Source organism: Stegodyphus dumicola, chromosome 3 (assembly GCF_044657685.1).
Source record: "Stegodyphus dumicola isolate Sdum_Otavi_A_Nest chromosome 3, ASM4465768v1".
Lineage (NCBI taxonomy): Eukaryota > Metazoa > Arthropoda > Arachnida > Araneae > Eresidae > Stegodyphus > Stegodyphus dumicola.
The window spans coordinates 16,188,501-16,215,722 of NC_140770.1; the positions used below are offsets into that span (position 1 = coordinate 16,188,501).

The following is a 27,222-nucleotide window of genomic DNA, read 5'->3' on the forward strand; positions in this document are numbered from 1 at the left end:
AATAAAAAATACTGCAACAAAATGAAAGTTAACATTCTCCATTCTCAATAAATTCAACTGTAACAGACACAGAGCTACATCAAATGGGGGGGGGAATAGATACTTATTAAAGATTCTACCTAAAATTGGTTTGTGGTATACCGGTACTGACAGTGCATATAAACAGTGATTCATATAAGACACAACTGGCTGTGTGATGGATATAGTTGCCCATGTCCCGAAAGGGTTAATGGCTTCAACAACAATTTCACACTGAGATGTTTAATAATTTTATTTATTTTAATTCTTCATTATTTATGTTTTAAGCAAATGAAAATTAATTGAATCCATCACACATCTTTTCGGTAAAAATGTTAGTAAAATGAAAACAGTGGCACAACTATAAAATTCATTTTCTTGTGTAAATTGCTGGAATTACTTCTTTATTCAGTATCACTTTTGAAGTCAGAGAGAAGGTAAATTATTTGTTATTATCAGTAACAAATCAACATTACCTAATTTCAAAAATTACATAAAATTCAATATCTTTAATGTGTCATGAAACTATGTGAAGACACTAAGAGGTACAAATAAATGAAATTGTTAATAAAAGAAATTATAAGTTTAAAAATAAATTATTCAAGCTAAATTTTACCAACACTGCTCACATTTACTTCACAGAGATATAATATATATAGTTCTTTTCCCTAAATTTTTAAAACTATTAAAATAGTAATATGTATATATATGTGTGTGTGTGTGTAAAACATAAAAAATATGATGGCTTTGCTCTACACAAACAGGCAACCTCTAATTAACTTTCTGCAGTTTTAGGATCTTGCCCTAAATTAATTCTTTTCTTCCAAATTCAAGAATCTTCGATGATAATATAACAACTTCAAATTAACCAGTAGAGAGCTTAGAGTACTCTCTGCATGAACTTCGTATAAATACCGCCCCGGAAATAAACTGCCTGCTTTTTCCCCTGGCTTGCATCTTTCTAATATCTCCTCGCTTTCCTTCTCTGTCAAAAGTGCCTGGGTCTTATCTTACGAATCGGTGTAAAAAGCAATTTATCGGATTTCATTATGATTGGATAAACATCTATGGAGATGATTTTATATGTGCAGAAATAAAGACTGGAAATTCTACAAGTTCATGTTTTATTATCTTCAACTGTAAGTCTTCACGCTCAGCCATGATGGCTGCAGCTGATTACTCTTATATGTTCTCGGAAATATAACATATTCATAAGGGAAAAACAAAGAAAAAGAAAAATTTAGAAGAAAATATATAAAGCTTATCAAACATTCTCCTGAATTATTGAATAATATAAAAAGGGTTAGGTCTTCTCCAGAAGAAACACATTTCTTTCAGGATAGCAGAAGAAACAAGTAAAAACTGGAAGAATAGGGAACAGAGTCGAAGAAATTAATATTGTTAAAGTGTGGAGTAGTTAAAAAGGATAATCATTTAACTGATTTGAAAATAAATGTTTTCTTATTTTTGCAACAAAATACAAAACTGAATAATTCTTACTACATATTACATATAAGACTTTTTTAAATGGATTAGATATATATTCATGTCATATATGAATAAAATATAAATATAATGATATTAATGTGAAATAAATTTTAAAGTCCTCTTCCCCCCCTGGCCAGTTTTCTCTGTCATGAGCAAACTTGCTAAACCTGTTGAGAATGTATCATTTCCAATATCTTGCTTTATACTGATGCCATTCGCAATATACTAAATCTTGTATGGTAGAAAAGAATGTCATTTATGGAATTTCAGATGAACTGTGTAAAGCAGTTGGGATGGAAGTTCAGCAGAATTAGAATAAATTTTCTCATCTGTTCAATCTATCCATTCAAAATTAGAAAATGAATTGCTAAGATTTTTTTCACATTGATGCAAATTCAGTTTTGTAATATCAGACAACAGGGATATCAGACTGAACAGTGACAAACACAACAGTGACAACTTAGGAGCCATAGTACACAGCAGTTCTAGTAGTGCTAAATGATTTGAAGCTAGAAAGCAACAGAGAACAACACAGAAGAGCAGCTGAGATTCAAGATGCACGCATATATAAACAAAAAAATACTGCAATGTTAATAAAAATTAAGGACCTATCATCAGAGGGAAATTAATAAACAAAAGCAATTATGAACACCTGAACTTCACTTTTGTAATACCATTGTAAGAATAAAATAAATCTGTTTGTAGGATATATTATTATTAAATATGTAGTGCCTATCGCTTGGAGCTGTGATGAAAACCAGATGGCATGACGTCATTCTCTCTACGAGCTCCAAAGGCACTAAGCAAAAATTAGAGGAATTACCATTTTGAGATGATAGATGATTGACGTGGGAGCAGAGACGCTGCTTCTGTTCAAAAAGAACTTTGACGAATCATTACTTGTTTAATTCTCTTAAATGTTAAATTTATGTAATAATCGTTTGTGTAATTAAAATGTCTTTTGTTAATTAATTTGTTTATCGTTTAAAATCCCCACAAAAATTTTCTCAGAAGTGGAATAGCAATTAAGCACTCAAAGGAACTGTAATTTTACCTGCTTTCCTGGATTACTACCAGTTAAGATTTACTGTTGCTGTGCTGGACAGTTTTACAATGTATAATGAACTATGTTTCGAACAAAAACCCTCGTCAAACTCCTAGGAATATATGCTGATTTACCTGAACCGAAACTGCGCAATGGTGATTAAATAGTGTGCAGCTCTATTAAAGACTGTGGAATAATTTTTAATAATACTGGATGTCAAATGTCAAGACGTGAATTGTGGCCAAAAATCCATCGGACATAACCTGTTTGTCGACACCATTTGTGATCCATTGGATGGTATGGAAGTACATTGTTTCGTTTCTGTTTCCGGATTATAGAGCCAGGAACATCGTGGATTACCATTATAGTTAATGATTTCCTCAATTTTATTAACTATGTTTCTAATTGATGTGCCGGGAATGGAAGATGTCCTGAAAAGTGAAAAAGCAGAAAAACTAGAAAAAATCAAACAAGATTTTCAGGCTTATGAATTAATTTCCATTGCCAATGTTTTATGCATTGATAGCTCTGGCACACAAAATGACTTAGCAACCTGAATTGCTTCTTATCTGAATAATTTAGAATTGCTTAAAAATAATGTAATTTTAGAAGAAAGTGAAAACAAAAGTGATTTAGAGGGTGTGGATGCTGGGGATAAAAATGAAGTAGATGATAATGTTCGAGATGAAACGAAACTAAGAAACAATTCTGGTGCCACAGTGAGACAACTTCCTTCCCAATGTGCTAATGATAATATTCTTAGTACAATTGAAAACAAGTCGAATGTATTTCATAACTGTAGTATAAATGTTACTACTAAAGATATCAAATCTTTTGTTGCTCAATTTGATGGCCAAAGCCACGAAAATGTCAGTAGTTGGGTAGAAAGTTTTGAAGATGCAGCTACTATTCTTCAGTTAAATGATTTACAAAAACTGATTTTTGCTAAACGTCTGATGACAGGCAAAGCAAAACTATTTGTTCTTAGTGAACCAAAGTTGAACTCATGGCAAGTTTTTAAGAATGCCATTCTTGATGAATTCCGCTCCAGCTGCAATTCGGCCGAACTGCATGAGTTATTATCAAAACAAAAAATGAAGAGCAATGAAACATTTGATGAGTTTTTTTTTTAAATATGAAAAGAATTGCTAAAAATGATCAAATTGAAGATGTTGCTTTAATTCGATATGTTATAGATGGTATACCAGGATCCGCGTTAAAAAATCTTGCTTGTATGGGTCACAAACATTAACTGATTTTAAGAACAAATTGAAGCTTTATCAACAGATATGTGATGATGAAGAAAAGTCACGAACGTCAAAAACAAAATTTGAAAGTAAACAAAAAATTGAATCTAGACATAATTATGACTCAATTCTGTTAACCAAACAAAGTGTGAAGTAACCGATAGTCGAGGAACAATTCCTGAAATTAAACATAATACAACCTGTTTCAACTGCGGTGAAAGCAGTCATATTTCCAAACAATGTGTTTATAAAAATAAGGGAGTCAAGTGTTTTAAATGTAAAGAATTTGGGCACCGAAGTTTTGAATGCTCAAATACGAATTCGAAACCAGAAGTATCAATGGTGAATATTGATGTAGTTTCGAAGTTGACCAAAGAAGTAAAAATTAATGATGTATATGTAACTGCGTTAATAGACACAGGAAGTCAAACTACTTTGTTACATAGATCGACTTTTGATAAACTGAATATCGAAGGCCTCGTGCCCGTAAGTTCAACGCTGAGTGGGTTCAGTAAATGTCAAGTAAAACCTCTAGGTTTCTTTAAAGGTAATATTAAAATTACTGATTTAAAGTGTACTGCAGATATTTGTGTTGTAGACAACAATGTAATGACACATGAAGCCATTTTAGGCTTAAACGTAATATTAAAAGGTGAAATATTAATGAATGAAAATGGGGTTACCATAAAAAGTAAGTCACAGAGTGTAGAGGAAGTAAATATTGTATCTGTTTTACCTGTTGACCTAGCTAGTAACGAAGACGAAATAAACATTGCACCTAGTGTTCCAAAGTATTGGGTTGGATTGAAAGTTCTGTCGTATTTTAAAGAAAATACTTGAATTCATTTATAAAAATATGTGTTTAATATTAATCAATTATATATGCTCCGTTATTTGTTACAACCTGTTGCCATCTTCCAGGTAACTTGTAAATTCCTGTTTTGTAGAAGTTCTCATCCATGGAGTTAAAATAGTCAGCAACTGCCTTAGAAACACTTTCAAAAGACTTGAATTTTTTTCCTGTTAGATAATTTTGCAGAGATCTGAACAGGTAATAATCAGAGGGTGCAATGTCAGGTGAATACGGGGGGTGACTAAGGATTTCCCATCCTAACGCATTCAGTTTTTGTAGTGTCACCACTGCAGTATGCGGGCGAGCATTATCGTGATGGAACACTATTCCTTTTCTGGACGCTAATGCTGGCCTTTTTTCTTTGATAGCTGCATTCAATTTATCCAGCTGATTGCAGTACAGATCCGCGTTGATGTTTTTTCCCTGTTTCAGCAACTCGTAACACACTGGACCTTTCCTGTCCCACCACAAACAAAGCAGTACTTTTCGTTGATGGATACTTGGTTTTGGAACTGTTGCTGATGATGTTCCTGGTTTGCAGTAAGATTTTTTTCTTTTAATATTCTCGTAAAGAATCCACTTTTCATCTCCAATAACCAGCCTGTCCAAAAACGGCTCCACATTGTGTCTAATCAGATGTGATGAACATATTCTTACACGATCAGACAAATTCTTTTCCGTTAATTCATGTGGAACCCAAACACTTTGCTTTAACACAAACCCAAGAGATTTAATGTGATCTCCAACAGTTGTATGATGAATGCCAAACTCTTCTGCAATTTCTCGACTTGTTAAATGTGGATTATTTTCCAACATGGATCGCAAAACGTCATTATCGATCTTGGATGGTCGTCCAGATCGAACACTTTCTTTGAGGCTGAGGTCCCCGGAACGAAATTTGCTAAACCATCTTTGATAAGTACGAACATTTACAATATCTTTTCCAAATACCGCACATAAATTTTTACATGCAACAGATGCATTGCTTCCTTTTTGGAATTCATATAAAATGCAGTAAATGCACTTTATCTACCGACATGTTTTTCCCTTTAAATATTACAAGTAAATGATGAACGGTAAAAAAAGGCCACTTTTATATTATACAGCAGCTAAAAAAACAAAAAAAAAATCCGACTGTCTCACTAGCCAGATGTTTTTTTTATTTACAAGAAAAATCCCCTGCCTATTTAAAATACGACAGAACTTTCCCTCCAACCCGATAATTTAAAAGACTGTTCAACAGTTAGTTTCGAACTATATGCCACGTAAGACCAAATCTACGGACATACAGTTAAAAGTTTGCGTTAAAAATAATGAACCAATATCACATCAACCACGTAGATTACCGTTTGCGGAAAAGAAAATTGTTGAAACCCAAATATCCGAATGGCTAAAGTCAGGAATTATAGAACAGAGTTCTTTGGAATATTCCAGCCCATTGGTCATCGTTAAAAAGAAAGACGGGACACCAAGAGTTTGCGTTGATTATGGTCGTTTAAACAAAGTTGTCGTAAAGGATAGATTTCCCCTTCTCCTGACTGAGGATATCCTAGACCGCCTTCAAGAAGCACGTGTTTTCAGCACTATTGATCTCAAAAATGGCTTTTTTCACGTGGACGTCGAAAACGAAAGTCGGAAGTACACATCATTTGTTATGCATGAAGGACAGTACCAGTTTTTGAAAGTGCTGTTTGGACTCTGTAACTCACCAGCTGTATTCCAGAGATTCATAAATACCATTTTCCGACCGTTAGTTAACGATGGCATCGTTTTGCCGTACATGGACAATATCATCATTTTTTCCGCCTCATACAAAGAGGGAATCGAGAGGCTGAGTCACATTTTAAATCTAGTGAGTGAATATCGGTTGGAAATAAATTTTAAAAAATCCCAATTCAAGAAACGAATTGACTTTTTAGGCCATGTCATAGAAGAGGGTAAAATTTTCCCATCCACCTTGAAGACGCAAGCTGTTATAAATTTCCCTGAACCATCTAATTTAAAACAGATCCAAAGTTTTCTTGGGCTGACAGGATATTTCAGAAAATTTATTCCTAAATACTCTATAATTGCCAAGCCACTTAGCGACCTGCTAAAAAAGGGTAATAAGTTCAAATTCGGTGAAGAACAAAAGATCGCATTCAATCGTTTGAAATCAACGCTAGCTGAGAAGCCTGTACTTGCAATTTATAACCCTAATTATGAAACCGAACTACACAGAGACGCCAGCATAGGAGGATATGGGGCGATTCTAATGCAGAAACCCCCAGGTGATAGCAGTTTTCACCCCACTTATTTTACGAGTAGGAAAACCTCTGATGCAGAGAAAAAGAACTCAAGTTACGAGTTGGAGGTTCCTCGCGATCGTAGAAGCACTGAAAAAGTTCCGTGTTTACCTTTTGGGAATTTCATTTAAGATAGTGACGGACTGTTCAGCATTTCAACGGACGATGGAAAAAAGAGATTTAGTGACGCGTGTTGCTCATTGGGCTCTGTTGTTACAAGAATTCGATTATGTTATAGAGCATCGTAAAGGTGTTAGAATGCCACATGTAGATGTTTTAAGTAGAACTCCTGTAAACGTCTTATGTATTTCTGTTGAAAATATCTTACCTAAATTAAAACTTGCCCGAGAAAATGACACTGAAATAAAAACCATTAAGGAATTATTGAAAACCTCAAGTTATGAAAATTATTGTAATAGAAATGGCGTACTATACAAGTTTATTGACGGTAAAGAATTGATAGTCGTACCTGGAAAGTACGCAGACTGAAATCATAAAAGATGCTCACGAGAAAGGGCACACCAGTATCAAACATACAGAGAACACCCGGATGAATACTATTTCATTCCCAAACTTCAGCAGAAGATAGAAAACGTTATCGCGAATTGCGTTCATTGCATCTTAATAAATCGCAAAGCAGGGAAAAAGGAAGGATTTTTACATCCGCAATTCAAGGAGGACATTCCGTTGTATACCTATCGTATAGATCACTTGGGTCCTCTGGAAAGTACCCATAAAAACTACAAGTACATATTAGTAGTGGTCGACGCATTTACTAAATTTACTTGGATTTATCCAACAAAATCTACGACCTCAGCCAAGGTGATAGCGAAGTTAGAGAATCAGAAGGCCATTTTTGGAAGCCCTTGTCAGATTATTTCTGATAGAGCAACGGCTTTCACATCCAGTGAGTTTTCTGACTACTGTGCTAAAGAAGATATTAAGCATCATCTAATCACCACAGGCCTGCCGAGAGCAAATGGACAAGTCGAACGAATCAACCAAGTCATTATATCAGTCTTAGCGAAATTGTCCTTAAAAAAAACCAACCAAATGGTATAAACATACACACCAAGTTCAGAGGACGCTTAACTCAACATATCAAAGAAGCATTAACACCACTCCGTTCGAATTACTCTTTGGTACTAAAATGAACAGTAAGGGCACCGATCAGCTCAAAGAACTGATAGAAAGTGAGTTTCAATCTCAATTCGAGTCTCAAAGAGAAGAATTATGAAAGCAAGCCAAGAGGCAAATTTTCCAAGTCCAACAGGAAAATAAAAAGACATATAATGCCAAAAGAAGACAAGCACAGCCGTACAAAGTTGGTGACTTAGTGGCGATCAAAAGGACTCAATTCGGACCACACTTAAAATTAAGAGCGAAGTATTTCGGACCTTATAAGATCATGAAAGTTAAGGGTGACAACACCTATGACGTGAAGGGTGTCATGAGGGGCCCATATGCACCACCACATGTGCCGAATTCCTCAAGAAATGGACGGCACTTTAGAATTTTTCATGAATACTTCTTTTTTTTTATTGTATATTCTTGCTTGTTGCTCTTTTTTTTTTTTTTTTTTTTTGTATTTTGCAGTGTCCTGGAGGGACAGTCCACCCTTGGATGGCCGAAAATGTAGTGCCTATCGCTTGGAGCTGTGATGAAAACCAGATGCCGTGACGTCATTCTCTCTACAAGCTCCGAAGGCGCTAAGCAAAAATTAGGGGAATTACCATTTTGAGATGATAGACGATTGACATGGGAGCAGAGACGCTGCTTCTGTTCAAAAAGAACTTTGATGAATCATTACTTGTTTAATTCTCTTAAATGTTAAATTTATGTAATAATCGTTTGTGTAATTAAAATATCTTTCATTAATTAATTTGTTTATCGTTTAAAATCCTCACAAATATAATCTAATACACATGTAATTTATGATTTTGATTCTAAAGTGATATTACAATAATTACACTAAAAAGCTACAAAATATATATATTTCGCAGTAACAACTCACAACAAAATATTTTAATTTGAAAATTTTCCAGATATTTTAGCTAATTTATATTATTCTTCTCTTTAACATCTTTTTGAAGTTTATTTGTATCAATAAACAAATCAATGTTCCAACTAGTTTATGTTTCATTCCTAATTTGTTAATGCTTCAATAATATACCTTTGAAGAATAATTTTCTTTATGTCATTAAATTCTTTCTCAATAAGTTTCCTCTTTATGTTAAGATTACAGATTTAATTGACAATTTCTGCTCTTCTAAAGAACTGCATGTATTTAGAATATATAGAAGAAACTGCTAATTTTATTTCTTTAATACAGAGGTCACTCTGAAATTTTTGAGACATGCACAAATGATAAGTGGCAGAAAAAATTAAAGATTAGACTTGAAAATATAAATTATATTAGCCTAGCAGATGATTTTCTTACTGTCCAGTTGCAAGCAATTTAGCATAGAATAAATTTTGGGTAGAATGAAAAATGGAATTGACAAGAGAACATTATCACACTACGATTTTAAAGTGGGATTAAATAAAGAAGAATGTGTTTAACATCTACAATTAGTATTTGGAAATGAAGTTCCATCTCGTGCTACTGTATTTAGACGGTTTCCAGAATTTCACAGAGGTAGCAACTTTCTTCAGGATGAGGAACACACAAGAAGGCCGTTCTCAGCAGTAATTCTGAATAATGTGTCCACTGCACCTACCAAATGACTTAGAAGGAGCTTAACATTAGATCCGTCACCATAAATAAAATCATTCATGAAGAAACTGCATATGAAAAAATGAGCTTGCCGTTGGGTTCCACACAATTCAACTAAACGATGGATATTTTAAATTCTCATTTTTCAGTTTCTTTATAAAAAGAAAAATTCCTTTCTACAGATGCCTGTCCATGTGACATGATTAGAACTACTTTGCAATTTTCCACCTTGTGTCTACAGAAAAGATGAGAAAAAGTGAAGATAAACATGTGAAGAGAAAGGCTTTTTACGATCAAAAGTAAAAAATTCAAATAACTTTATTTTCATTGTTCTTACAAAAATTCTCCAGAAAATAAGAAATTCATTAAAAATTTCCTATCATATGCATGTAAAAAATTCAAATAACTTTGTTTTAATTGTTCTTATAAAAATTTCCCCCCCCCAAAAAAAAAATGCCACAAAGACATTTTTCTATGAATCTTGCTTTCAAATCCTTCTACACCTTCCGAGGTGCCAGGTCTAAATATTATCCCACTCTGTAACAGCAAAAGGCTAGAAGGTTTTTGAATAAAATATTTAGAAAAGAAAACAGTAAAGTGAAATTTTAAGAGAAAACTGACACGCATTTGAATATTCTGAAACAACTACACGAGAAAAATAACTTTGAATAAAAAATATAAAAGAAAACAGGTGAAATTAAATTTTGAAATAATTAAGTAGCTTTTTGCTTAAGAAACTGTGTCTTATAGCATTTGTTATCTTATTTATTTTTCAAAATCAAAATATTTTTAAGATGCCAAAATAGAAAGTAATGTCATTTTAAAATCTAATATGGAAAAATAAATATGTTTCGCTTTAATGACATTTCTTAGTTACAGTTTTAATAATTATCATTATTTTAATGATAATTATCAATTTGATTACATTTGTAAAAAAAAAAAAATTGAAAAATTCAGAAATTTCCAGAAAAAAAAAATTCTAAACAAATTGATCTTGAAATCACCAAAATGATAAGTCGCTAAATTTAGCACTGCATAATAAAAGAAATCATATCTCAAAAAGGAAAAGTTAATATGATGTAATATTTTATGAACTCTATTCTCAAAAAAGAAATAATTTCAGTAAATGAATCACCAAAAAATATTCCTCAAAAATGGTAATTAACACTCAAAATGGCAGTTGTAAAAAACCGGCAGAAATGTCAAACAAGTAAATTTAAGGACCATCTGCCAATTTTGTTCGTAATTAAAACCTTTTAAGGACCAAAAATCCTACGGACCTTTAAGTTCTTTTAAGGGCCATATAAATCCTTTAACATTGTTATGTATTCTAATTGGATAATTTTTTTTTTTTTTTTTTTTTTTTTTTTTTTAGATAAATAATACTACGATCCATGAATATTTTTAGTTTGTTATGTTCTTACTTTTAACTGCATCTTTTTGAAATTAAATTATTCAAGTTATTTTTTCCCCTCTCAATTTTCAAACAATGAAATTAGTTGAAAAAAGGGGGTTACATGAGTACATGCAGTATATATATATATATATATATACAGTATGTGTTGAAAAAAACTAATTAATACTAAAAGCTATTACCTCTTTATGAATTCGATGACTTCTTGATTGCAGATGTTTTACCACATTGCTTTTTCCTTCACAATTATGGTTACAAAGATGACACTGAAACTTATAATTTCCCTAATAAAAAGAAGAAAAGAGCTTTAATTATACAGGATACATGACTTTCATTTGATGAATAAAAATATATTATTCTTAAGAAATTTATGAAGATTTGATGTCCCAAAAAACAGGGCAAAACATCAACCGAGTATTTGAAATATTGAGTAGTTTACTGGAAATGCTAAGGAAACAGGACTTATTCAACAGATATTAGCTTATATATATCTAAATGGTTAAAAAAATTATACAAACCTGTATAATAGAAAAAGAATATTCCTTCCCTTTTGAGGTCAAATTATTTCTTTTGACTTTGATATCTGATATCTGATTAGATGTCGTAGGAATACTTTTTTTGTCATTTGAATTAAAAACTAGAAATATACAAAAGAGCATTATATAACAGACAATTTTTAACATTTTTTAATAGCAAGTATATTTTTAAAAGTATAATCTATCATCTACTACTTGACAGTTTTTTTTTTTTCCTTCATATAAAATGGTACTTTTAAAGAAGCAATGGATGGAAGACTACGTTTCTGCTCTTTCCGAAGAAAATCATTCATATCTGGTTATTAAAAAACACTGTAAAGACGTGGTTTTTCAATATCTAAAGCTACAATAGGTAATTCTGAAAAAGACAAGAAAAGGGGGGGAAGTCAAAGTTTGTCTTCAAGTCGAAAAATTGTTCCAAATACATATCCAATGAAAAAGCAGAATGTTTCAAATGTTGCAAAGGTACGATTAGAGCTGTAGCTAAGATATTCAGCACCCGGAGAATGCTGAAGATTTCGCCCCTCCTCATATCTGCTAAGAATGAAAAAACATTTAATTTTAAAATTTTGTAACAGCAATTTGGCTCCTCATGGATGCTGCACCTGGGGCAGATGTCTCCCCTAGCTCTTCTTAGTTAGACCACTAGGTAAGATCTTTAATGATATGAAGAAAATCTGGCAGGTAAAAGGACAATTGCAAAATCATTAAAATGCTTAGTGTCAACTGTAAACAAAGTGATTAATGCTGATATGAATCTTAAAAAGACAAAAAAATATAATGTGCACCATCTTTCTCCATGACATATCACCAAATGCAGAACACACTGCAGAATTCTTTACGAGAAACATTTATCCTGACAAAAATGCAAAAATGTTGTCACAATAGCTGTATTTAAATGAGTGCAATCAAAGGAGATCCATTTATCATCAAAGAGGAGTAAAACCTCTTAAAACAAGGTTCAAAGAAACTAAACAAATATTTCAAAGCAATTTTGCTGGTTTTTCATGCAACCACAAATCAAAAATAAGGGGAGTGGACAGAAATGTTAAGATCAATTTCATGTATTATCAGGAACATATTCCATACCTAACTTTCAAATATGAAATACCTTCTCTTTACCCACAATGTCATTAATCAGTAAAACTGCATCAAGACAAAGCAAAAGACACACACACATCAAAATTCACTGCCAATTTCCTGGAAAAAATAGAACAGGAAATGGGTTTCAAGGCTATATCCTTACTAAATCTCCTGAAGTATCTATCGCCTGTGGATTTTTGTACTTTTCAACTTTTAAAAAGCGAATTGTCCAAACGCTGACCTGCAACCCTCCTTGAACTTCAAAAAACTGTTCAAGAGAAATGGGATAAAATAACTCTTCCAATACTACAAAAAGTTTTATTGTCTTGGAAATTATGGTGCAGAAAGATAGTGAGGAATAAGGGTTACCAAATAGAACATTCAAAACACCAAACTTTTATGTAAAATATTTCTTTAAATACAATGAAAATTGTCTAAAAAAGTGTACGAACAGCTTCTGTATCAGCCTGTGAGTTGGATGGTCTGGAGATCTTGTTAAGGGAAATTGACTCAAGTTCACATTACACATGGTGAAAACCATGAAAATGGTATGCAGCAAGCCTGTTTGCCAGTATTCAATCCCAGACTGAACTACGAATGTTCAGTGCTTGGCTGCTGATGGGTTACATAGGAATTCATCACTTGGCAACATAACTTTCCAATTTTTATCCCAAGAATCCAGTTAAGATTTAATGATATAATAAAAAATAGTACATCCCCAAGTTAATAAAAAAAAAATAAAAAAATAAATCTGAAATGTTTCAGATTTTAAATTACGTCCAAAGGGGCGTTTTTTAACATTTGTGTGTTACCTTTCTTTATTAAATATCATGTTCCTCGCACTTAAACCATAAGATCCAGTGCAACAGCAATATTGCAAAATAGTTTTAAAACGAGCATATCTTTAGAATTTCCGATACAGAGACTCACGTGCTGGAGATAAAAATGTTTTTTCTGCACAACGTTGCCATTGCTCGCTTTGAAATCCTTGAGTTTGTTAATAAAAAATTCGTCAAAGTTTTAAAAAATAGGAAATCGATCATAAAACAAATTTCAAATTTGGTCTTCCACATGCTCATATTCATTGGAGGATTACGTTATTCAAAATTCGATGACTCTATGTACCATTATTTTATGACAATGTGAGAAATATACATACATTTACGCAGATTTTCATTATTTAATTTCTTCAAATATAATGCAGGACTCTAACATTTTATGGCAACAGTTTGAAAAGTGAACCGACATTTATCCGTCCGACGCAAAATGCCAAAACGAAACTAATAGTCCTTCGGGATTCAAATCCCTTTGGACTAATAATAATTCTAAATATTAAAGCAAATCAATGCTTAGTTTATTAAATACTTGCAACAAATTATAAAACTGTTATTACTGTCAACTATAAACAAATTACACGTACATTTTATATTAAATGACTGGCTGGTTACTAGCATTTTAGGTTAACTATCCTGGAGCAAAGCCTTTACATGAACCTTTACAGCAAGATGACCAGATGTCCCGATTTTTAACAATTTGTCCCACGACGTTTTAAAGAAGTCCCGATTTTTGGATCCAAAATATATTCTTATGTCTATAAATACACTGTGTTCGTTGAAAAAGAATCTTCAAAAAAATTGGCTAGAGTTTGTACACAATCAAGCAGTTTTTTTTTTTTTTTTTTTTTGAAATGCAATAAAACTTATTGCAGTTGACAAAATGTTGGTAATCTAAGCTGCAAATGAAGTTAATAATTTAAAATTTCAGTGTCAAGAGCAGTTAGAAAATAATTTTCTTCTGTTAACTTTCTGTAATAGTATAAGCCAGCTAGAAGAACAAGGTGCAATAAATTGTGCAGATATCATGAATCATGCTAAAAAGTTCTATAGTAACTGCACATTTAGAAGAGTGGACGGTACATTACAATGACACTGAAACTCAGTGGGTTACATTAAAAGAACTTAATTGGAATGATGAGCAAAAACCATTCAATCATATTACTCAAAATTTCCCATATAGCAATATTTCAGAAAATGATCTTTTTAATGAGGTACCATTATTTAAAAAAATATATTGATAAGGAAAAGGGTAAATCTTGGGCATCAGCAATAATCACAATTGAGAACAAATGGTTAGAAATATTTCATCATTTTGAAACAAACTATGTTGCCTACAATAATGCACTAAAAATTGTGGAATATGCTCTGTCCTTACCAGGAGCTAATGCTGCAACTAAAGGCATTTTTTTCTACGGTAAATAAAGTGTGGACATCAGAAAAATCGCAATTAATTGTTGACACTTTGAAAGCCATTTTATATGTGAAATACAATTTAACAAATTCTTGTGAAAAGCTTTATGACCTTTTTAAACAATGACAATAATTTAATAAAAAAAAAAATCACTCAAATGAGAAATATGCCAAATAATAAAATAATACTATACATAATTTTTTAAAGTACAATATTTGTAAATTGCACTTATGCTGAAATTAAAACAATATATTGCAATACTATTTTTGCATTCTATGAAAATTTTAGTTGCTTCACGTAGACCAAATTTTTAATCAAGAAATTCCACCCCCAGTCAATGGTGTCCCGTTTTACCAATGTTAAAATATGGTCAGAGTCCAAGGATTAATAGCTTGTTTTAATGCATGAAGTAAAACTGCATAAACACTGCAACCCGTAAAACTGCATAAACACTGCAACCCAGGATATTCTGCCAAGTGTTAATAAACTGGAAAAAAACTACTACAGTCAAAAGTCTTTAATCTGGACTCGTCGAGACTTCGGTGATTCCAGATTATCGGTTTTTCCAGATTATAAATCATCAATTTAAATCTGGTAAGATGGCATGCAGAAATTATAAAATTAAAAATATAAAACCGTAATTTATGAAATAAAGAGCAATTATGATCTAAAGAGTATCAAAATTTACAAAAAAAAAAAAAACTTTAATATTTATTTGTTTACTTTATTAAACATTTCTTTCAATGTGCGCATGCGTAAAGCATACATTACGCATACTTGAAATTAGAAAATTGCAATTAGAAAACTATTTGATTGTATTTGTGATATTTATAATGATGAGGAATTTGATTTAAATCATATCAAAGACGGAGTACATCAAGATGAAATACAACATTTAGTAAGGAATTAAAAGACGAATAAAATAAAAACATCCCCTGAAGATATGGATACTGCTGACAGATCAAGTTCATTGCGCACCACGATGTTTCCGCCCCTCCCGCAGAGCAGCGTGAAATTGATAAACAGATTTCGGGAATGGTTAGAGAGACAAAGGATGTGCTTTTATCCATTTTTTGCAGCAATTTCACTTTTTGTTTTATGGACATCGAAACATGCTTTCGCTTTGTAGATCCTTTGGCAGCTCCAGAATAGGAAATTCTTTTTGACGTAATTGAAAGTTCAAGCTTACTTTTATAAAATTGCTCTAACAGTCTGCAAAAAATAATAAGCCGGATCCAATTAGAAAATTAAGGAACAACACAATCTACAACATTAACTGAAATAGATAATTTTAGCTTAGCTATACAACTATATACTATTTTAGCTTAGCTATACAATGTCCATTATACATTAAACACGCATACGTAAACATACTACGCGCATGCGTAAATGCATTATGCGTAGAAAGTTTGTAGCTTTGAGGTCCGGATTACAGATAATTCCGGATTATGGACGTCCGGATTAAAGACTTTTGACTGTACTGTTCCAATGAATCAGCAGTCTTCAGAAATAGTAAGCCTTTACATTAGTTAAAGAAATTTGTCAATGATAAATCAAATACAGAAAATATTTTTAAAAAATTTATAATGCTGGACCCTTATCTCTCATCCAATATACGTTTCCAAGATTTTTACTTTTGCTCAAAGAAGAACAATTTACAGGAACAATGAGTACTTACGGAAAATCCCGTCGACCACAAGAAACAGCGCCAGTCGTGCCAAAAAAAAAAAAAAAAAAAAAAGCCATTTACTAAATACAAGAAAAAAAACTTTCTATTCCTATTTTTCTTTAAAATTTATTATATTATCATTTATTTATATTTAATTTTTCATTAAAAATTTTCATTATTTTTTATTAAGGAGATATACTGTAAAAGCAATTAGTTTTGTTAGGCTTTAATTTTCGCGAGAAAATATAAGTTTCGCAATACTTTTTTTTCGCTATTCAACAACATGCTCTTCTGTAGTAAGCAGGTGCCAAATTTTAATAATTCTTTTTTTTTTTTCAAAAATGCCTGATACATGGGGGGGGGGAAGGATTCTTTACTCAAGAATAATAACTAGCACGTGCAATCAAGGTTACACCAAACCCAGCGTCTTTGAAGAAGACTTTCCACTTTTGGAGAAAAATCATGTAGTTTGGCATCTTTTCTTTAATAGGCAAAAATGGTCATTGGGATTTTACGTAAGTACCGGACAATGATTTGATGATATACATAATGTTAAAATGGTTCTAAAGAAATGGACAAAATATACACCTAAATTTTTCCTAACAAGGGCTCAAGTATTCAATAATGGTACAAATATATTACTTTGAATGGAGGATGGTCTGCTTATACATGAGAAGAATCACTTGAATAATGTGGAATTTGTACAATCTGCTCCAATTAACCAATTAACCAAAAAAAAAAAAAAAAAAAAAAAAAAAAATCTGGGCCAACTTTTGCATTATTTATAGAATAGGTTACTTATGCATTATCATAACTAGCTTTATAGAAGTCACCAAATTCAGTACATGTTTCAGTTTCTAATTATAATATTTTTTGCCTTCATTTTAAAAGATGCACTTGTCAAATTGCCCAACAACAGAAGAAACTGCAGTAAAATTTCTGCAGACATGTAGAATTTTTTTTGCAAAATCTCTAAAAAGAACAATGAGTTTTTTTTTTTTTTTTTTTTTTTTAGGATAGCTGGTGTTGCCCAGGTTTGCATGCCCAGTCTCTGCAATTCTCTCGTGTTCTTTGAGTAAAAACAGATTGCTGTGTTTTTAGAAGAACAAGGCAAAAAACATATAGAAAGATTTGGGGACGAAAGTGTTTTATCTTTTTAAGTACCACAGGCTTGAAAATCTTTTTTAAAAAGTTGTGAAAACCGCCAAATTGCATCCAATATGTAACATTTACCTTTTCGCTCTGTAAATAATTTCGAAACTCCGCCAAAGTGGTTGCATTAATACATAAGTATCCAATGCAGCTCTTATCTGTACATCTGTAATAATACAAAAGAGTACATCTGTATCTGGCCAAGCTACATGCAACCACATACAGATGGACTCTGGGACACTCATAGGGCTCTACCACTTCAACTATACTTCAGTGGGTCCTTTTAAGTAAATTTAGAAGCTTAACACTATTCAAGAAATATTTTGAGGTGACCAGAAGAGTAAAACTTCATTCCCTAGAGTTTTGGAAAACAGTGAACAGCTTAAAGAGCCCTCATGAAAGCTGTGGATAGGATGCAAGAAAATCTTCAGTTCTGCTTGGAGGAAAAAGTATGGTCAGACTGCTTTCTTCAAAAAAATGTTCAAGGGTTCCCTCATGAAAAGGCTGATCAAACTGTACTTTTAGGAAAAAGAATGGGTATTAGAGCTGAATGAAAACAACATTCAAGAAGTTTCAAATTTAAGATAACAGCAGCATTATTTTGGTGAGGATTTTAAATAAAATATATCGATTTGAAGGGCAATAAAACAGAGGTATCTCTTCTTTGGGGAGGAGAAATCTGCAGTTCGTCAAAAGCAGGCATAAGCAAATGCCATTGAAGCTTTATTGTTAAACATTTTAAAAAGATTTTAAAAGACGTACTCCAGCAAGTCAAGCAATAGTTATGTATTTGTTATATAGCCCAGATTATTGTCAAAGATAAAGTGCAAGTTCAACCATTAGCTGCTGGTGTTGCATTGATGCAATGATCAAAATAATTGTATATAAAATAATAACTACCAAAGGTATTTTATACTAGCAGATGAGGTTGATCTTTGGATTATGGTAACTTGGCGATTTTTTGGCGACCAACTCTGCTACAGCAACCCTCTACTTTTTTTTTTTTCGCCGCCATTTTGTCTTCACGAAATAAAGACATATTTCTTTTCTTTTTATTTACTCAACACTTTTTCCAACAATCTACTAGCCGCATTACACTTATGCTTGGTTTTAGAAATTTTATGTAACAGACTGCTTAATCATGACAAATATTAACTGCAAAATTGGGAAAAAGTGCACAATCGCAAACTCCTTGCACGTTTTTCAGAATAGCACATACACATAAACCATTTACACGTCGACTTATTTTTACTTAAAAAAACATCCCAGAATTGCACAAAAATGGCATTGCACACACTCTTGACTTTATCCATCTACACTGCTATTTTCTCATAAATTACAACAATTTGCACGAAAATGCAGGAAAATTTTCTTAATCTTTAAACTCGGTAAAAAGCACATATATGAAATTACCTGATCGCGAAAAAGTATATACCCTTTCCAAGGATGAACGTTTCCACGTATAAAATAAATAAAATATCCAAAAGCTTTTACCTCTAAATTATCTATTATATTATAAACGTCACCAACGAATTTATAAGCAAACATTAAAAATAGTTACAAATACTTAGTGTCAAATATTTAAATTATTTCCATACACGTTTACTTCAACTGAAACGTATACCAAATTCCTACAAACATAAAATTCACAAAATAACTATCATTTAATTAAAATATCACTAAACCATGTACACGTCAACTTATTTTTACTTAAAAAAAATCCCAGAATTGCACAAAAATGCATTGCGCACACTCTTCACTATATCCATGTACACTGCTTTTTTCTCATAAATTAGAAAAATTTCACGAAAATGCATGAAAATACTCAACATATACTACTCAAACGTATTCCAAAATACTACAAACATATCTCACAAAATCACGATCATTAAATTAAAATATAATTAAATTAAAAAACACTACTTAAAATATAAATAAGCACATACATTAAATTAATAAAAATTAGATTACAATCCTAATTACTTTAAACTAAATCATTGCTAATAACAATTTTCCAATAATACCATTTTAATTTATTTATTCCTTACATTTAGAACAATGCATAAAAATAATATACTCAAATGATTAAAAATAATAACTTACCTAATCTTCTTCAGAATCTTCATTACGTGGCACACACACTTCCTTACAGAAAGAGTTCCAATCGGCTGCAGTGTTACTGCTAATTTCTAAATTCGAAATCCAGTAGTCAACTTATTATTAATTATTACGGTATTAAAAATTTAGAATTCACTTTACATAGCGCCATGCAATCCGAAAATCAATCAACACTATTTCACACAACGCACAATGAAGCTTAATACAAAATAATTTTTCCAAATTTACTCCCTTTTCCAATTAAAGAACTGTAATTCGTCCATTAATGTCACATGACATATCTCATGATCTCTCATTTCCCTCACACAAAATAATGCGTAATCGGAAGTGAGTGCTTCTCACATTATTATCAAAGTCCTAGGTAGTAACCTCTATCGCCTCCAAAATGTCGCCAAACTACCTGTTACCATATTCCAAAGATCAGCCGCAGATGATATTTGTATATAGAATATTATGAAGATTATTTATGTAAAAAAATATTTGTCTGCATCAATAATTTTATTTATAATAATTAGTCTCGTACGTGAAGCAAAATTTTCTACCAGATATTTTTGGCGAAAAAATTCAACGAACTAATTGCTGCCTTTAGGGGTGATTTATTTTCCCCCAAGTCACTGCTTATCAAAACATTTCATCTGTTTGTGTGTCTGCTGAGATGGAAGGGAAATTAGGTGTTGCATTGGTACAACGCAAGCAGGAAAAGGGTATTCCCCTTTTTTACTCATGATTTTCAATGATCTGGTTGACATTCATTCCATGCTTTAAAAATGCCTAGAACAAGGTACCTTACTTACCCTTTAAAGACTTTTTGATAGAAACAGATGATAATAATGACCGGAATGACACTGATATTGTTGTTTCAACAGAGAAGCTAGTAATGAAGAAGAAGGGAATGATAACGTTTTGCATAATGATATTTTACCAAACGATACTGCTGGGGCACAGTTGAAGTTCACATAAGAAGTAAGTTTCAGCCTTCTAAAAACAGTGCTAGTCATATGAAAAAGTTTAAAAACCATAAAACTTGAAATAGGTAAAAAAGGAAACATAAATTATGATTTCAGCTTCTCTGTCATCTAAAATAAAAAGATTTCAGGGCTACAGGAACACTTCAAGAAAACTGCATACAAATATGCCAACTAGAAATGGTATGTGTCTATAAGAAAGATAGGTGTTATTATGATTTGCATTACGAAGAGGGGGAAAAAATGTTTATTGCATGGAATGACGATTTGGTTGTTACTGTTGGTTCAACATTTGGAAAAATTCAGCCCGTAAAAAAATATTGGTTGATTTTTACATTATGGTAACTTGGCGATTTTTTGGCAAAAATTTGGCGACCAACTCTCCTACAGCAACCCTCTATTTTTTTTCCCCCGCCGCCATTTTGTCTTCACGAAGTAAAGACAAGTTTCTTTTCTTTTTATCTACTGAACACTTCTTCCAACAATCCACTAGCCAAATTACACTTATGCTAGAAATTTTATCAAACAAAACTGCTTAATCATGACAAATATTCACTGCAAAATTGGGAAAAAGTGCACAATACCATCCTCCTTACGCGTTTTTCAAAATAACACATACGCATAAACCATGTACACGCCGACTTAGTTTTACTTAAAAAAACATCCCAGAATTGCACAAAAATGGCATTGCGCACACTCTTCACTATATCCATGTACACTGCTTTTTTCTCATAAATTAGAAAAATTTCACGAAAATACATGACACTTTTCTCAATCTTTAAACCCAGTAAAAAGAACATATATGAAATTACCTGATAGCGAAAAAGTATTTACCCTTTCCAAATATGAACATTTCCACATATAAAATAAATAAAATATCCAAAAACTTTTACCTCCAAATCATCTATTACATTATACACGTCACCAACGAATTCATACCGCAAGCATTACAAATACTTAGTATCAAATATTTAAATTATTTCCATGCACGTTTACTTCAACTAAAACGTATACCAAATTCCTACAAACATAAAATTCACAAAATAACTATCATTTAATTAAAATATCACTAAACCATGTACACGTCGACTTATTTTTACTTAAAAAAACATCCCAGAATTGCACAAAAATGGCATTGCGCACACTCTTCACTATATCCATGTACACTGCTTTTTTCTCATAAATTAGAAAAATTTCACGAAAATACATGACAATTTTCTCAATCTTTAAACCCGGTAAAAAGAACATATATGAAATTACTTGATCGCGAAAAAGTATTTACCCTTTACAAATATGAACATTTCCACATATAAAATAAATAAAATACCCAAAAACTTTTACCTCTAAATCACCTATTATATTATAAACGTCACCAACGAATTCATACCGCAACCATTACAAATATTTAGTGTCAGATATTTAAATTATTTCCATGCGCGTTTACTTCAACTAAAACGTATACCAAATTCCTACAAACATAAAATTCACAAAATAACTATCATTTAATTAAAATATAATTAAATTCAAAAACACTACTTAAAATATAAATGAGCACATACATTAAATTAATAAAAATTACCTTACAATCCTAATTACTTTAAACTAAATCATTGCTCATAACAATTTTCCCAATAATACCAAATTCCTTTACTTCCACCTTACATTTAGAACAATGCATAAAAATAATATCCTCAAATAATTAAAAATACTAATTTACCTAATCTTCTTCAGAATCTTGATTACGTGTCCGATACACTTTTCTTCTTTCTGTTTCAGAATCTTTAAAATCATACTTATATTTCACAGCAAGATACCAGGTAAAATAAATAACATAATAAAACATCTTTATTTCTCTCTCGCACAACCTTAAAGAAACATTTATTACTACCCTTTTCAATACCACTAAATACCCATTTCGAATTCACTTTAGTTACGGCCATGGGATCCAAAAATTAACAAACACTGTTTCACACAACACAGAATAAAGCCAAATACAAAATTTCCAGATTTTTTCCCGATTTCCCCCCCTTTTCCGATTAAAGAACCGTAATTCGTCCATTAATATCACATGACATATCCCATGATCTCTCATTTCCCTCACACAAAATAATGCGTAATCGGAACTGAGTACTGCTCACATTATTACCAAAGTCCCAGGTAGTAACTTTTATCGCCTCCAAAATGTCGCCAAACTACCAGTTACCATATTGTAAAGATCAACCAAAATATTTTCTGTCATTCAAGAATGCAAAGGAAAAAGCTTTTTGTATCTCAGCCTCATCTAATTTAACAATACAATGTGAAAATGATAGGAGTCGATTTATGCAACAATTTAGTAGCCAATAACAAAATAAGAGTTTGTGGCAAAAAACGGTGGTGGCCAACATTTACTAATTACACTGATGTATCCTTGACAAATGCATGAAAAATATCACGACTTTCTACTACCGGAAATAAAAAGTTTCTTTTAGATTTCAGACACGAGATTGCATTATTTCTTTTGTAATCCCGTACTGAGAAGAATTAGCGAGAAATATAACCGCTACAGGAAGACCTAGTAAATTCAGCATTCAAAGCCATTGCATGGAGATGGTAGACATTTTATCGTAAAGTCTGAAGACAACAGAAGTTTTCGTTGTAAAGAATGCCATAGCCAGACTGTTTATAGAAACAGCATTTAATGTAGCTTTACATCATGATTATAATAAAGCTTTTTATTCATGAAACTTTCAAATGAAAATAATCTGCATTTGTAAAATAAATAGAATGTAAAATTAATTATAAGTGATTTGTAGATTTATAAAATGCTATACAGCCAAAAAGTAATGCAGTGCTCTACTCAAAAAAAACACACAGTACAATCAAACTCACTAAATATCCGCATTCTTATTCTGCCGACACTGACGAATGAAACACTCGATTTTTCCACACGTGAGTGCATTTTTAAAAAAAAATTTCAGTGTAAAATTATGTTACAAATATTTAATTTAATTTTTATTGCTATTTGTATAAAAAAAATTACTCCTTGTAGTTTTGGCAGGTAAGAAGTTAATTTTGTGCTACATATTTTTATTTTTGTCTTGCTTGCTCTAGTTGCAGTTGTCTTTGTAATATGTCATTGGGGGGGGGGGAATTATTCTAAATTTTATATTAATCATTTTCATATATATATATGCAAGCATGTTTCTGGAATAAAGTATCCCTCAAATACTGCAAGCTTAAAATCTAAATTTGTAACATGCAAATTTTAAATATTCCTACAGACATACATGGTGGTCATTTTATAGAAGTACAGGTGAGATTCTGTCCAGAATATTCATTCTATACGAGACTTAGAAGGTGTAGAATATAGAAGAACTATATACTAACGAATAACATACTAACGAATAAACGGTACTCTTCTGTTATCAAGACCGGATTCAGAAGTGTATGTATGTATGCACGTTTGTACATATGTATGTGTATGCACACGTACATACTTATATACACACATACATGAATACATACATCCAATACACACATACATTTCTGAATCTGGTCTCGATAACAAAAGAGTACCTAACAAACACACAGATTCTTACAGAAATATAAGATAGCACCTTATTAAGAAGTTTAGAACTAAAAAGAAGGTAGAAATTTGCTTTAGCTATGAGAGATTACAAATAATTAATATTAGCAACATTAACAAACTAAAATCAATCAAAATTAAGTTTAAAAACAAAGAAACTTTACCACATAAAATTTTAGAAAAAATAAAAACTGAATTTACCTGTTTTTTCTTTTGAACTAGCCTCCAATTTGGTTTTAAAATTTGAAGCATTCAATAAACCAGGCTTAGGTGGATTCACAGGTTTCCCAACAGATTTTTGACCAGCAATGCTTGGTTCGAGCATTATGTCATGAAATTTCTTTTCCTTGGTATTATATTTTTGGAGTTTTTTCTTTCTTGAGCGAGCCTTTTTATTCTGTACAGCATCATTCTGTTTACAAAATGACGGATCAAACCCATTACTAATGGTGTAATTTTGAGAACTACGAGATGTTTCAGGCAATGGATTTTCGGGCATGCTCAGAAAATTTGGAGAATTTTTTATTTCTTTTGATATATTATCCAATAACACTGAAATCACTGGTTTCTTTTCTATATCATTGGGAGTATCATGATCTTCATGTTCTGGATGAGGTAGCCTTGCTGAATTGCTATTCAAAACCAAATCTGAAGAACTGAAATTTGTATTCTCTAAATGCTCAGCAGCAAAATTTGTTAAAACATTTAAATCAATCAATTCACTAACTCCAGTTTCATTATTTAACTTTTCAGTTTTAGATGGTAAACTACAAAATGCAGAATTCGCTGTTTTTACACCCAGCTGTGTCTTTTCTTCTATATTTGAAACAAGATATTTGTCATCAATTGAAAATTTGTATGGATGAGTTTTAAAACTGGAATCATTTTGAAGTGGCTGATCATTTTGAAGTGGCTGATCCGTAACTTTATTTTTAAATAATAAGCCTTTTATACACTGTTCAATCTGCTTGCAATCTACAGTTGTCTCCATTTTAACCTGAATAAAACAAATAGGTCAAAATTAACAAAAAGTAATGAAAAATTTAAAGCAATTCATTGCAAATTATACTCAACACAGAAATGAAATAATACATATTGCAGAATTTCACAAAACTTATCACAATTATGTGTCATAAAATCAGGCACTATCAGAACAGACATTACAATAAATTTTTGGTATTCAAAAAGAAATGTGAAGCAATGAATATACTGAAACTGAAAAATAACAAAATTTTAAATATGCTTCACATTATCATATTATAAGATATTTCTCCCGCCATCTTAGCATGCCTTTGTGGTGTAATGGCCAGCACACTCGGCGCATATTTGAGAGATCCAAGGTTCGAGTCCCAGCGAAGGCATTGCTCATTTTTCATGTCTCTGCTTCAAAATAACCTAATGTCTCCACAATATCATAAAGCTGAATTTCACTAACAAGTAAAGAAAAAAAGTACCTTCTGATATCTGTACCTCCTAGAAAAACAAGCTAACACATTAGTGAACAAGTTTGTTTGGCTAATCTATATATTCCAAATTTATATTTTTTACATTTCTACAGGCCGGGGTGGGGAGAGAAACTATTAGTTAACCCTCTGAGCGCCATGACCGGCTTTATCCGGTCATGAGATCTCTTGGTCACTTGTTATATATTACTTATAATTTAAAATATTTTACTTTCTTACTTCCATTAATAATATAAATGCCATCTTGATGAATGTAAGCTTATGTAAATAGAGACTAAAATTGGTAAATATACATATTTAGCTAATAAAGGCTCTTTAAATGCAGGTCTTAATGACAGATCCAAAAACCCGGGCCGCTCAGAAATTTAAGCCAATCACATGAGTTTTTCACAATGTTAATCCTTTATAATTCACTGACAAATACAATTTCAAATATTGATAACATAAATAGCATAATAATCATAACACTACATACAGAAACAAAAACTTATATACAAGAAAAATAACAGTTTACATTAACTTTTCAAATGAGATGACATTGTGTTAAAAAAATGTGTGACTTGACTCAAATTACTAAAGTAATAGACAAAATATAAGCTACATATATTAAAATAATCTTATGACTTTATTACATAAAACCTAAATATGCGATAACTCCAAAAATGATTAGAAACTAGCAATTTTTCCTTTTAAGGAATTTTACTTTAAGTAATAAAAATACAGTTCTTAATTATAACTCCGAAGCAGAATTAAATTTAAAAAATGCAAGCGAATGCTAACTCAAATATTAAAAAAAATTATCTGACTTACATAAATAATATTATCAATTTGGATTCTGTATTACTTCGAAACTAACCATTACGGCCTCCTTTACACGTACAAAATAAAATTGGAAATAATAATTAAGTACAATCGCGCCACTGATAATAAAACAAGCGTTGGAGATCAAGAAACAATTTGTATATTATTTTTAAAATTTTGCCGTCCTTTAATGTTTTCATCAAAATTTATTTGTTTGCTTCAATAGCAACAAACTCTGTTTCACTTCGCAAAAAATAACAGTTGCTGCCACATCAGTGAAGTAAAATAAATTATGGAAACGTAGAAAAATTTTTAAATTAAGGTCACGATGAAAACAATGTGGTCAAAGGTGGAATAATAATGATGATAATAACGTATAATTTTGTGAAATTTTAAAATGAAATTTTGAAACAATATAGTGAAGAGAGAAATAATAAGTGTTGTATTTTACACCCCATTGTTAAACGATAAAATTCATTTTACACAAGTATCATAACCAAAATTAACAAAGTTTCTTTTCAAATTTTAAATTAAAACATAGTGATTATGAAGCT

At 31.5% G+C, this 27,222-nt stretch overlaps 1 protein-coding gene across 2 annotated transcripts in view; it reads right to left on the reverse strand.

Annotated features, from left to right (window-relative positions):
* The window catches only part of LOC118193498 (terminal uridylyltransferase 4-like), a 130,245-nt gene extending 103,313 nt beyond the window's left edge, over positions 1-26,932 (reverse strand). For both annotated transcript variants that reach the window (XR_015040143.1, XM_035364600.2), the window contains exons 1-4: positions 26,678-26,932; positions 24,606-25,401; positions 11,585-11,703; positions 11,249-11,350 (exon numbers count right to left, since the gene is read on the reverse strand). Coding sequence is in view for 1 of the 2 variants with exons in the window: in XM_035364600.2 (XP_035220491.1) it covers positions 11,249-11,350; positions 11,585-11,703; positions 24,606-25,395 (1,011 nt within the window). In the remaining variant the exon portion in view is untranslated. The remainder of the gene's footprint in view (positions 1-11,248; positions 11,351-11,584; positions 11,704-24,605; positions 25,402-26,677) is intronic.
* Positions 26,933-27,222: the final 290 nt, after the last annotated feature.